The sequence below is a fragment of the Canis lupus genome, chromosome 34, assembly GCF_011100685.1.
Source record: "Canis lupus familiaris isolate Mischka breed German Shepherd chromosome 34, alternate assembly UU_Cfam_GSD_1.0, whole genome shotgun sequence".
NCBI lineage: Eukaryota > Metazoa > Chordata > Mammalia > Carnivora > Canidae > Canis > Canis lupus.
The window spans coordinates 25,203,043-25,217,369 of NC_049255.1; the positions used below are offsets into that span (position 1 = coordinate 25,203,043).

Genomic DNA, 14,327 nt, shown 5'->3' on the forward strand with positions numbered 1-14,327 from the left:
GTAGTATGTAGTGTTTCCATGATACAAACACAGAGATGTATATAAACACAATGGTATAGATAATATTAAAATGTAGTAAAAAAATTAGAAAGCTTTATACATTAGATGAGTTAGATACATTTTCACTTTTTATGTCTTTAGAAGGAGGGTCGACTATGCTGATCATGTCTGAGTGGAAGATTTATGAATCATATTTACTTCATTTTTTAGATTTTTCTATGTCATTTCAATATTCTTATAATAAACTTATGTTATCTTTATAATCAGAAAAACATACAAGGTTTTTTTCTTTCTTATTTGCTAGAACCTAGGAAAGAAAAAAATCAGGAAATATTACTTTTAAAATAAGTCTCACCAGAATAAAATACATCCTCAAAAGGAATATGATTTCATTAGATTATAACAAAGGATAACAGTGAGCAATATTCTAATTAACTAAGCCACAATATTAACCAGATAACCACTTTGTTAAGTCATAGTGTAAGGAAATGAGAACTTAGCCTATCTGAGTCATTTAAAAATATAAATATGTATCCACTGTATTCAAAGGAATTTGGGTTCCCAGGCGGTCTGATACTCTTCCTCCACAAATAAGGAAACTCAGTCCCAAGAAGGGTTGAGGTTTTCCCAAAAGAAGGACTATGAGGCTGGGTATAAGGTAACTCAGCTCTTTTCCATGTATAAGTGGTCTCTATGACTTGAGAATAAAAGTAAACAGTCCTTACTTACAGTTATTTAATGAGAAGAGATGACCTCGCTTTGGGGTTAGTAGTCATTCAATTGGTTAATTGCTAAAGCCCTAACTCTTCCTATTTTTGTTTAGATAATAGCAACTTACATTTACCTAGAATTTTATACTTCTTAAAACACTTACCCCAGATTATTTCAGGTGATCCTCATAAGAGCCCTGTGAGACAGGTAGGATAAGAAGGACCACAACTATTTGACAGATACAGAAACAGGCTAAAGCAGTAAGTGAGAGCTGGGCCTCTGGTCCACTTGCAGTGCTGATTAGGAATTAGTCTGCTCTTTGAGGCTATTGAGGCAGTCGTCCAGATAAACCTGCTCTGAAGATTACTTTCTTCCCTTTTCTTCCTTGTCCTTCTAACAAATTCTTTCTTCTTGTGGCTCCTGTCTCATTTCACACTTAATGTTACTTTCATATCACCTAGAGCTGCTCTTTCATTCCTATTTCTTTTATTCTAGAATGGAAGACAGTCCCAGGCATACTTAGGCCTGGAGGTATTCTTGTTCTTCTTCATTGGACATGAAGGATAACTGCTAGAATGTTGTTTTCTCTTGAAATTTGAAGTCATTTCTATGATTGGAGGAATGCCTTCTGCAAAGGTCCAAACGGTGTATATTATAAAGCAAGAAACTATAAACATTTTGATGTGGCACATTTCTAGACAATTTTTGGCTTTCTAAAAGGGATTAAAATTCAAGTCAGAGGATGCAGACTTATTCAGGAAATTCAAGTTTACAAATTATATACAACAAAACCGATACTGGGGCTCTAAGATCCAAAGTTCTCCCTACGTTTTGTTATCTTAAGGAAGTGTGTTAAGAGTACAGTATCCTGTGGAAGAACTGAAAGGTATCACTGGGCTATGTTTAGGTCCAGAGACAAAAGGGGTACCAACTTAATTAATGTGGTGCCTCAGCTCTCGGATTTATTGGCCAATACCACCTTCGACAAGCAAATTCTCAGTGCATCAATTTCTTCATCTCTAAAGCAGGAATCATAGCGTGTACCTCACAAAGTGTAGTAAAAACCAAATCAGCTAGTGGCCAAGAAAATACTTGGTAAACTAAAACTCACTATAAAAATATGTGAAATATCTTTAAGATAACTTGATAATTTTGTGAGATCTTATCATTCGCAGTACCACAGATGGACCTAGAAGGTATTATGGAATGAGATAAGTCAGACAGAGAAAGACAAATATCATATGATTTCACTCATATGGGAATCTAAAAAAAAAAACAATCAAAAACAGACTCATCAACACAGAGAACAACCTGATGGCTGCCAGAGGGGAGAGGGCTGGAAGAGTGGACAAAATAGGTGAAGGGGACAAAGAGGTACAAACTTCCATTTACAAAATGAAAAAGTTACAGGGTTAAAAGTACAGCATGGAGAATATAGTCAATAATATTGTAAAAACATTGTATGGTGGCAGATGGTGACCACACTTATTGTGGTAAGCATTTCATAATGTGTAGAAGTGTCAAAGCACCATAGTGTACACCTGAAACTAACATGACATTGTATGTCAATTATACTCTATCAAAACCAAATAAATAAATGAATAAAAAGAGATTTTCAGAACTTTGGATGTTTACAGCTCTGGGCAGGGGGTGGGGGGTGGAGTAGTGAGTTACAAAGGGACAGAGGCAGACACAGCAACAGGCAGGTGGCCAGGTTTCTCCAGGCGGAACAAGATGGAGAGCTCAAGACTGCATACTAATGGCCGCACCTCCGCTAAGACTGCTGGCCAAACGAATCCGGTCCAGAAAACACAGAGCCCCTTTCCATACCAAAGGCCCTGTCCTAACTGGACTTTCAGCTGTATGCAACATGAAGTTGACACCCTGATGCACTGGGTGGTGCCCTTATGAAGATGAACTGCACAAAATCACACGCTGCAGTGTGTAGGCTAGAGGACAGTCGTTTTCCCAGCACGAGGAATGTCTGCCAGCAAGTGGATCACAGTTAATGACTATTCAGTGACAAATTGTCAAAGAGCAGAAATGAGTGTATGAGAAAAGAGTGGGTGTGTTTCCATCTGGGGATGTGAGGGAGGAGCCCCTGCCTTCTGGTGAAGAGCATTCCAGATGAGGGTCAAATTTTCAACTTTATATACAGAATAATAGGATATTGACCCTCCAAAGAAAACATTTTGGAGAAGTAAGGATTGTAGCGAACATAGCATCAGAAAGTCATTTCTAGTGATATTTGTGTAGGGCCTAAAAATAATTGTCATTGTCAGTCCAATCTGAAAGAAGTAAGGAGATGGTTAAGAAGCCCATGTTGATTTGGGTGTCTTTTATTCCCTTATAATTTTTTCAGCTTTGATAGCAGAAGGGATCTACTCCTGAAGGTCCAAAAAAATGTTGTTGCTATAGGAACAGGTAAGCAGATTAAACTTGAAAGACCAGTTTAGGAACAAAGAATTTAATAGTCAGGGCTAAAGCAATTAACCAAGAAAAAATTTAAATAAATATCTTTTGGGTTTGTTATTTCTATATTAATTCCAGGAAGATAGAATGCTATTATAGAATGGGAGTATCACATTTTAACATTTTAATTACACCATTACTGGCTTAAAAGACTATGCTTACACAATTAGCAGAAAGGCCTTATTAACCAGAAGTACACATTTCTAACTCTCTCTTGATTACATTGTAATTGAGAAATACAGTTTAAATTCAGCAAGAACATAAGAATCATCTCTGATTTTCCTATAATTCCCTAGAGGAGAAACACATCTAAAATAAAAGAGACAGTCAACTACAGAAAGTTTTCTGTAACTAATCTCTTTAGCTAAAGACCTATAAGCAAAATTTTAGAAGTAAACAGAGAAATTTATAGGCTGATAATTGTTAATATTTTATGTTTTCCCTTCCAACATTCTTTGTAAACACAGATACTTGAAGAGAAGACAGAGACTCAGCTGCACTCCTACCTCACCGTGGCTGTTCCACTTCTTCCTATCAAGACATACACTGCTCATAATAGTAGGGATTTGCTGAAATTATTCAAGTTCTGAACAGAACGCGCTAGACTCCTGAGGCTCAAAAAATCATCATAAAATGGCATTGTGCTTCTCTCCCTTTCTGTTTTATTTAAAAAGGAAAACTTCTTGATAAAATGAAGACAGTTTTAATTCCAGCCAATTTCTGCTGTTAGAAATTACATTTATGGGAGAGAGAGAGAGAGAGAGATGTCTTGGACACTACCTTTTTTTCACATAACACCAGAGTCAAATTGCAGAGGATCATGTGAGTGTGTCTGAGAGTTTGCATGCATGCGTGTGTGTGCCTGTAGGGGGACAGTATTGGAGGCTGGGGAATGGGAAGAAGGGTATGTGGCTAGAATCTTACCATCTCATTCTCTTCTCCTTCATTGAGCAGAGCATGCTGGCCCTTCTCAAACTGGTCCCCCATGAAAAAGTGATTCCACTCCTCCTCCCTGGCCTTCCTGAGCAGGAGCCTCCAGGACCAACTTGCCGAGCCACCGCAACTCACCAGCTGATAGAAAGAGTTAATGATCCTCCAGGTTAAGACTCCTTCTGGAGCACACACCTACTCTCAGCAAATGACAATACTTAGCAAACTGAACTCCTCCCACGAGTCACCCTCTGCTCGGAGGAATTTCTGCCTTGCTTACTGCATTGTCTCAGAGCAGCTGTCCCAAAACAGGCTGCTCCCATGCCGGTCTTTTTGTGCCCAACTTCCAGGGAAAGAACTCATTGCCTGCCCAGTGCCTGCCAGCATAAGACATCTGACTGCAAATCCAACAGGACAATGCGGAGTTGGCAGGACCTTTCCAAGGAGTGGGGGAGCGGGCTCAAGAGCTCCCAGGTCACTGCTTTATTCACAGAGGCTAAGGAATTGGGGGTAGGGAGGGCTAACAGAGCTGCAGATTTTATTCCATTAATAAAAGCCCCAATGCACCAGCTTTTAATAGTATCCTCATTCATTTTGCTTAAAAAAAAAAACACAAGTTAGGACTAATCCTCTTCCAAAGTTATTTGTAGCCACATTTCTTTGTGTATGCAAAAAGCATTTGACTTAATGTGTATGTGGAATTAAGTTTGCTTTTGTGAAAAACGTAGAGAAAGAACAAAGGTGTAATCACACTATTTTATGAGTTCCCCTTTCACTGAAATGTTGGTGGTTAAACTCTTAAGGAGGTCTAGGAATTAAATATTCGAGTGACTTTGTGGCAAGATTCATTTTTTAATTTAACCACGTATCCATTCAACATACATGATCTGAGCATAAGGACTACACATCTGCAACCCTCAGACTGATGTAGGAATTCAAACATGCAAATAAATATGATAGAGGGTGTTTTGTTATTATGAAAACTGGAACGGAAGTCTAAGATAACTGTCAGAAGTCTCTACATGATGTAGGGGAACACACATCCATATTGGCTTTGGAGAGAACCCTGGATTCGAGCTGCTTGTTCACATTGGTTGAGCTATGTGATTATTTTGCCTACAGAAGCTGTCTCTTCTCATCCAGTAATATGAGGCATTGCATGAGGACTTGTGAAAGCATATTGCACAGCACTGATCAAGCGCTGTTGGTATAATTAAATTAAATGTCCAATTTAACAGCAGGCAATAGAGCATAGCAGTTAAGGGTGTGTGCTCTGAATTTGGAGAGCCTGAGTTTGAATTTGGGCTGTGAACCAAGGTAGGTTACTTATGCCATCTTAGGATAATAAGTTCCATAAACTTCATAAGCCTCCATTTCCTCACATAAGTGAGGAATAGTCCATGGGAAACAGTATGTATTCAAATAAAGCTGAGTTTATTTTTACCTTCGCTGTGCCCACTCATTCCTTCAAGCTACAACTCTTGGCACTAATATCCCCAACCTGGCCCTAGTAGCCCTAAAAAGACCAAGACTACAGTGTGTGTGTGTATGTGTGTGTGTGTGTGTGTGCACGTATGCACATGTAAAACCTTGATCAAATAATAAAGTATAAGCAAGATAAACATTAAAAAATGCTAAGCTATTATAATATTAATTACAATATATATATATATATATATACTATTCACTGAATTTCCAAAGACTGTTAGCACAATTTAATCAAATAAATAAGTGAAATTGGCATTTGATCACAACATCAAAATATAGGAATATGGGATTTTTTTAGGGGGGATGAAAACGTTCTGGAAGTAGATAGTGGTTGTGGCTGCACAACTTTGTGAATATACTAAAATTCACTGAATTTTATACTTTTAAAGGGTGAATTTTATGAATATGATTATGTCTCAACAAAAAATTATACCTCAAAAAAAGTTAAGTGAACATGTTAGAATTCTAGCCAGCAGTCATTCCAATGTTTAGCAGACAAATAAACAAAACAAGATTTCACACTTGATCTCAATTTATTGTGGTTGAGGAGTGTTACTATGTGAAGTGGTGAAACCATACTTGTGCTGGTGTGCAGGTAAGAGAAGAGTGTTTCCTTCTAGCATCCATAATTGGTAATCCTCACACTGTTGCCTTCTGGCTAGGTTCCTGGACGCATTTGGCAACTTATGCACCATTGTGGGTGAAGATGAGTGTGTAACTGATTCAGAGTTAAAGGAAAACCCTCACACAAACTTACTTCACTCAAGCAATCAATCTGGTTGTGCAATAACAATACTTAAACCACACTCGAATAGCAAAATCCATCTCTAGGAACACAAAGGAAAAAAAAAAACTTTTGTGAAAACCAGGAAAATCCATAGAAAATCATTTCCAATAACATTGCCCAGGAGAACTGCGGACTTTGAAACCGTGACAGTTTCTTCACATTCCTCAAGGAGTTCTAATAGTAAAACATCCCAGTGCCTTTCTGGCAGCATGACCTCATGGGTGATACTCTTCCAGATGCTATGCACGTTTATTTGGCATATCCAAAGTGTTCTGCAAGGGAGTTGCCTTTATTTGGCTAGGAAAGCCTTTGTGTGGAAGAAGCATTTGAGAAGGCCTTGAAAACAGGCAATAGATGGAGATGTTAGAGCTCAGAATGGGAGTGGGGCCACAGGAAAAAATATTTGAAGTGAGGAAGCCATCAGGAGGAGAAACACACAGGCTTGTCCAGAGTGTGTCCATCGCCTTTACAGTAACCAGGGTATGTGTATGACGGAAGAAGAGGGAAGTGAGAGGTGGCAAAAAATACAGATCAAGGGCATTCTGGGAGGTCTGGAATTTGAGGCCTACGTGTGGACTTAAAACAATGAGTAACCAGTGAGGGCAAATTGATGTCAATAAATGCGCACATTTCACATGATCAGCCTGTGTGTAAATATAGGAATCGTTGCATAAGTAGGTTCTAAAGTGACTCAGTCTTTCTAGATAATGTATACCTTTGGAGAGTTCCCTTGGACACTGGAAGTTACATCTTCAATTTCCCTCTTGGAAAGTGTATTCTTTTCATTTAAAAAATAGACTTTTTAGAGCAGTTTTAATTTCACACCAAAATTGAGCAGAAGATTCCCATATACTTCTTCCCTATACATATCCTTCCCCACTATTGGGAACCCCCATTAGAGTGATCCATTTGTTACCATCCATGAACCAACCTCAACTCATTCTTTTCTTTTTTTTTTTTTAAGATTTTTATTTATTCATGAGAGACAGAGAGAGAAAGAGAGATAGAGAGAGAGGCAGAGACATAGGCAGAGGGAGAAGCAGACCCCCTAGGGGGAGCCTGGTGTGGGACTTGATCCCAGGATCCCAGGATCATGACCTGAGCCAAAGGCAGACACTCACCCACTGAGCCACCCAGGTGCCCCATCGACTCATCATTTTCACCCAAAGACCATAGTTTATGTTAAGGTTTACTCTTAGTGTTATACATCCTGTGAGTTTTGACAAATGTATAATGACATATATATCCACCAACAGAGTAGTTCCACTACCCTCAAAATTCTCTCTGCTCCCTTTATTTCATCCCTATGTGTCTCCTAGCCCCTAGAAACCACTGATTCTTTTACTATCTCAATAGTTTTTGCTTTTTCCAGAATGCTATGCAGTTAGAATCATACAGTATGTTGCTTCTCAGAGTGACTTCTTTCACTTAGTAATATGCATGTAAGTTACTTCCATGTCTTCTTGTGCCTTGATAGCTCATTCTGTTTTAGAGTTAAATAATATTTCATTGCATGAATGTACCACAGTTTATGTATCTGTTCACTTCCCAAAGGACCTCTTGATTTCTTCCAAGTTTTGGCAATTACAGATAAAGCTGCATACATTCATGTGTAAAATTTCATGTGGACATATGTTTTCAACAATTTGATGATGCCATTAGCAAAATGCAAATTAAAACGAGATACCACTGTACCCCCATTAAAATGGCCAAAATTGAAAGCACTGACAACACCAAATGCTAACAAGGATGCAGAGCAACAGGAACTCTCCTCATTCATTGTTGGTGGAAATGCAAAATGGTACAGTCACTTTGGAAGACAGTTTGGGGGTTTCTTACAAAAGTAAACATCTTATCATACGATCCAGCAATTGTGTTCCTTGGTATTTACCTGAAGGGACTTAAAATTTAAATCAGTCTGTCTCTCTTCAATTTTGCTTGTTCAATATTTCTATTCTGCACTACATGTGCTTCACAGGTATGATACAGCGTGGTGAGAATAGCAGATATGGATTTGGTGTGGTCTGAATTTGTATCTTATCCTTTTGCTGATGGATTCCACTTACTCATTTATTTAATACTTACTTGATTAACTTCAGTAAGCCAAGAATTGTACTAGATAAAGAATAGAGATTAATAGAATATGATCTTGAAGAGTTAAGGCTGCTGGAAAGTAAGACCAGCATCAAAATATAAATTCCAAAGCATGTGCTAATAACTACAAAAGAGTGGCAGAGGGAGTTGAGGTAGAGAGTGAGGCCAGGAAGTTTCCATGGAGGTAAAGAGCTCAATGCTGGGTTAGATAAGTAGGGAAAACCTTATTGAAAAAGGAGACAGAAAGCAAAGGCACAGAGGACTTGCCCATGAGCTCATTCAGGGACTATGAATCATGCACAGATGCTGATGACTTAGAATTGAAAGTCCGAAGAAAAGTTGTTTCAGCCATTCCCGGATTCTTCCTCTGCACTCATTTGCTTTTAAACACTCCATCTAAAATAAGAATGAAAAAGGAAAGAAAAAAAGAAGAAGAAAATAAATAATTAGCGACCTCTTTGTTGATCTGGTATCTTGGCTTGCTTTCCTTTATCCCAGGAGCAAGCCTGCTGCTCTGAGCAATTCTCAACCTCTTTGGGTGTATATAATAGATGTTAAGTGGGAATAATGGCAGTACTAGTCTCTGCCAGGACTGTGGGGATGCTGATACTTCACTAGCCTAACCCATTTAGATGGTGTGAAGATAAATGGTAATAATGTTTCATCATATATTAATTTCCACCTTTCATCTGAGAACTCCACAGCATATTACAAACATTACTCCTTGCAACATCTCTGTGAAGTACGGAGGTGAGTAATATTATTGCCCCCACTTGAGAACTAGAGAAACTGAGTCACAAATGGGTCACAAAGAACTGTTCAAGGTCATGTGTCCTCAGCATGGAGTGGAACCTGAAACATGCGCAATGTTGCTGCCTTGCCATCATTGGCAATGAGCTGCCTCAAGCTTCTTCTTCAATCCCCATTATCCAAAACTGATCTTTATAGAGTACTTGAGATTTTTAGTTGTGGAACTTTATCTAAACTCAAGGTTTCACTCTTATTGTTCGTTAGCCTAGCCTGCACTAATGCAAAATGTATGCATGATACTGGAGCAAGCAAAGATGAGATGTCCCAAAGAGGAATTACCTGCCTCAAGGTGGTGATGTGAAGTTTAATTGAATTAATTAATGTTTGTAAAACATTTAGCAACACTTAGATTAAAGGGTCTAATACAAAGAAACAGGGCTTCCCCATTAATTACCAAAGAAAAGAGCTGGCTAATGGCTGTCTCTATTTCTCAGAGGCATTGCTCCTGGTTCTCTGTACTTAGCACTGGGGTCTGACCTTCTTTAAGGTGGCTTGCGGTGGCCCATATATCCACACTTAGAAAAGCCCCATCCCCTTGCATTCTGCTATTTCCAAAAATAAAATAAAAGACTCTTCTTCTCTGGAGGTAAAGCGGTTTCTCTTCTGTGGAGCTTACCTTAGTTGACCACTAATGTGATAATTCCAGGTCATGAAGGACAGTCTATTAAAAAAATAATAATAATTTAAAAAGCCAAGAGAGTAAATCTCCAGGCAGAAACTTCATGCCAGTGTACTTAATTTTGAGAACTTTTAAGCTAGAAATTTAAAAATACAAAATAATACATGGTAGAGCACAACTATTAAGAACCACAGGAAGAGCCTGGGTGGCAGTTAAGTGGCTGACTCTTGGATGCCTCTCGGGTCATTATCTCAGGATCCTGGGATAGAGACCCACATCAGGTTCCCTACACAGTGGGGAGTCTGCTTGAGGATTCTCTCTCTCTGTCTCCCTGTGCCCCCACCCCCACTTACTCTTTCTCTAAAATAAATAAATAAAGCTTAAAAAAAAGAAATCACAGACTTAGAAGTTACTAAAATGGCCTCATTGTTTCTCAAGTGAGGAAAAAGTTCCAGGAAGACTATATCATGATTTGCCCAAGGCTACAATCTGTGAGAGATGGGACTCAAATCAGGGACTCAAGTGTTCATGTAGCACTGTATTGCTGTCCACCTTTTGTAAAAGAATCAGAGTAAGATATTTGAAACATTCTCTCTAGAATACTTAGAAGAGAATTTCATTTGAAAAGTTTGATTTAAATAAAAAATTCCCAGAACCCACCAATTGTGTAAGGCTATGACCATGTCACGGAACTGTAGAGTGTATCCAACTGTTTAAGCAGGATAGAGAGGGTCTGGGACATGGCATTGGACACATCCACTGGGGTAAAGAAAGGAGTGCTTGGGGAACTGACGAAATCACAGAGACTAGCAAAGGAAGTTCAATATAGCAAGCAACTGAAACTTAGGCAATCTTCGCTTATAGTTCAAGAGAGCAGTTGGTCAGGAGGGTGGGGGAAAGGACATAAGACAGAAGTGGAACATTCCCAGCAAGTAGATAGAGTCCAGCCATGAGGCAAGTGATACCTGGAAATCTAGACAAAAAGCTGGCTCCAGGAGTCAGTTCCCTAGTGACCAGTCCCAACCAGAGACCTCAGGCCTGGGGTGAGATTCAAGTTTGAGGTCAGAGCCAAGAGAATGACTAGCCCTAAGTTCTAGGAAGGATATGGACTCAATGTAGGCCACCAGACAGAATCAGGGCACCACCTCTGGTCACTCTAGCAGGGAGTGTGACATTGTTGAGCAATAGAAAACCAGGCAGGGCTGGGTTCAGAACCTCCACCACGGGCCCAGAATGACCCAGGCACAAGGTCGTGAGCCACCCAGTGGGAATCAAGAACAGATGCCTGCCAGAGATGGAAAGAGAGGGACACAAAGCCAGGACTTCTATCGGGCCCCTCTGTTTACCTCCTTCCTGGTATCCACTCAATGCTGGTCATTGCTTTCATCAACAAGAAAGCTGCACAGAAAGTAGGAGACTTTCTAGCAGATCAGTCAATGATATTTTGGGAGAAGACTGAAATGCACAACTAATGAGGTTGATAGTTTTTATTTGTCCATATTATATATATCTTTCAAGACCCTGGAATATGTAATTTCCTGATGGAAAAAAAGAGTGGAAAGTGAAACTAAGGTACTCCTAGTACTCAGACCCTCCCCCATTTAGTGTGGCATCAGAGGGGGCTCTCTGAGTTTTTTTTCCTACCCGGAAGCCTCCATTAATCTGTCAAAGCACCTCAAATTAACAAGTAAGTGAACATTGTGTTTGCCATGCAAACACAACTTTAAAATAAATCTTCCAGCCTCCAGTTTAGTCTCTGTTCTTCCAGAGGGGCTTGGGAGCTGCCACTGTCTTGGCACTTCCCTCCTTTACAAGTCCCTATGAAACACACACCTTTCTTCTTGTGTCTGCCATAGGAGTATTACTGTTCTTTCCCCATTGGGACTTCAGCCCAGTCTTCCCTGGCTCCAGGGCTCTCATAGTTGGCTGGTTTTATGCATCATTGTTGCTCTGTGTATTTCTCCTTCACCCTGCAAGAGGCAGCATTGAATGGCAGAGGTTATTTTACCAGTGGTAGCTGTCAAGTCACTTCAGGAGCTTTTCCACTCCACAAGCCCTGGTCCAAATCCAGGCCTACCAAATCAGATTCTCTGGGAGACGATACACAAGATCCACATTTTTTGCAAGTATAGGTTATGTTACGCTTGCATTACTTTATTTTTTTAAATATTTTTTTTCAATTTTATTTGAGAAAGGAAGCACAGATGTGAGGGGTGTGGCAGAGAGAAAGGGAAAAGCCAAACCACCACTGAGCAGGGAGTCTGACTCAGGACTCAATCCCAGGACCCTGAGATCATGACCTGAGCCAAAGGTAGCCACTTAACCAACTGAACCAGCCAGGCGCCCCTGCTTGCACTACTTTAAAAAAAAGGTAAATAAGGAGATAGCTATTCTATGAGATGGCTCGATAATGTATATATGTACAGCCTAGTGTCAGAAAACTTATAAGACATACTCCTGGGTGGCTCAATGGTTGAGAATCTGCCTTCGGCTCAGGTCATGATCTCAGGATCCTGGGATTGAGTCCCACATCAGGCTCCCCACAGGGAACCTACTTCTTCCTCTGCCTGTGTCTCTGCCTCTCTCTCTGTATCTCTCATGAATAAATACATAAAACCTTTTTTTAAAAAAGAAAACATATAATAATATTTTAAAAGAAAAGATACTAAATATAAAAATCTAAAAAATATAAATTTAGTAGTAGAAATCGAAGATAAATTGTACTTGGAAATTTTGTCATATATATAAATGGAGGAAAAAGACAATTTAAATGTTTTTATTAATCTAAGATACATACAAATTGATTGCTTACTTGAAGGGTATCAGCCTATTTGTGCGACGGCATTCAGGGCAGGACTTGCTAACCAGGAGACCTCCCAACCCTGGCCAGCCTGCCTACCTGGGCCTTGCAATGGGCTTTCCTGGCTGCCACCTGCAGGCCTGGTACCAGCCTATGGTCTTCATGACAAAAGCTTGGATGGCTTCTGACAGATTGGGGAATCATCCAAATAAGCAATTACCTGGGCAAAAACCCAATAGGAGGGTTAACAAGCTGATGAAAGAAACTCAGCTGTGTACTATGAGGTGCATTCGTAGAAACTTATGAAGGTGCTTATCTTGAGGAATAGGAGATTTAGAAAGCGCAAGTTGGTCATCTTCAAATACCTGACTTCTCGTCACACAGAAGGCTGGGTTGTTACAAATGGAAGCTGTTGCCTACTAGTTAAGAGTAAGGGCTTCCATCCTCTTGATTGTGGTGACTAATTCACAGGTGTGCACCTGACATATTTTGCACTTCATATATGTCCAGTTTATTGTAATTCAATTATACTTCAATAAAGTAGAAGAAGGTATTAGCCTTAATGTCAGAGACCTTGGGCTCTAATGATTACCTTGCCACTTCTGGTTAGTGTGATTGAGAACAAATTCCTTGACTCCTAATTTCTTGGAGTTGACAAGAAGCTGGGAGAGAAGAGGCGCAGGTAGCGCTTAGCACAGAGTCAATGGGCAGCAAACATTGCTGCCGCTATTGCGTGCTCTGACTTCTGTGAAGCTCTTAATGTTGGAAGGAGTGGTTTCATATAAGGGAGGGCAGTTTGGGAGGTCCTGGGATGTTGGGGGCCTTTGAAAGACCATCAGAGGGCACAAAAAAGGGAAAGAATCATAGCCGACCTCGGCCAGTCTCACTGTCTAACGAGGGCAACCTCAGCTCCTTAAATGAGAGAAATTCAGAGACAGATTGTCTTGGCATGGGAAGGAGCTTTAGAGGTTGACAGATCTAAGACTCACTCAGAGTTCCCACTCTGTTTTGTGGGGTCTGGCCTTCTTCTTCTCTCCCACCACACAGGGCACCTTCCCCAGCTGGCACTCTGCTGGCATCTGGCAGCCAACAGCTTGCACACCAAACACTATGGAACAACCATGTATTGTGGGATAGGAGGTGGGAAACATCCACTTCCTGCCTTTTGTTCTTCCATCATGTGCCCTTAAATAAGTCTCTTCACTGCTCTGAGCCTCAGTTTCCTCCTCTGTACACTAGAACATCCTCGAGACATTGTAAAGCACTTAGTACTGCCCAGTGGAGACTTTAGTGCTCCATGAGAGGCAAACCACAAGGTTGTCATCATTGAGCATCTATGAGGTAATGGACATGAGGGCCATAGAGGAGGGAATGCTTGCATCCTCAAATCACAAGCCTGTGCAGTTACTGACAAGTCAAGCGCTTTCTTCCCCACCAGGTAATATAGATGTGTTTTAGGCTGTGGTTCTCTGGAACCTGCCTTTTGTTTCTTAACCTACTCTTCTTGCTGCTGCTCTAAATTCCAGTTTCATTTATTAGAATTTACTACCTCATTGATTGTCTTTAATTTTGTATCTCCAGCCTTTTCTTTGCCTTGATCTTTATAAGTCCTGTAT

General features: G+C 40.1%; 1 protein-coding gene across 7 annotated transcripts in view; it reads right to left on the minus strand.

Annotated features, from left to right (window-relative positions):
• Window positions 1-4,525, minus strand: part of ATP13A4 (ATPase 13A4) — a 112,021-nt gene extending 107,496 nt beyond the window's left edge. For 2 of the 7 annotated variants that reach the window (XR_005383915.1, XM_038583726.1), the window contains exon 1: window positions 4,108-4,512. Coding sequence is in view for 5 of the 7 variants with exons in the window: in XM_038583726.1 (XP_038439654.1) it covers window positions 4,108-4,170 (63 nt within the window). In the remaining 2 variants the exon portion in view is untranslated. Of the gene's footprint in view, window positions 1-4,107 lie in introns of all 7 variants that reach the window. The other 5 variants (XM_038583723.1, XR_005383916.1, XM_038583725.1 and 2 more) reach the window with 5 other exon arrangements.
• Window positions 4,526-14,327: the final 9,802 nt, after the last annotated feature.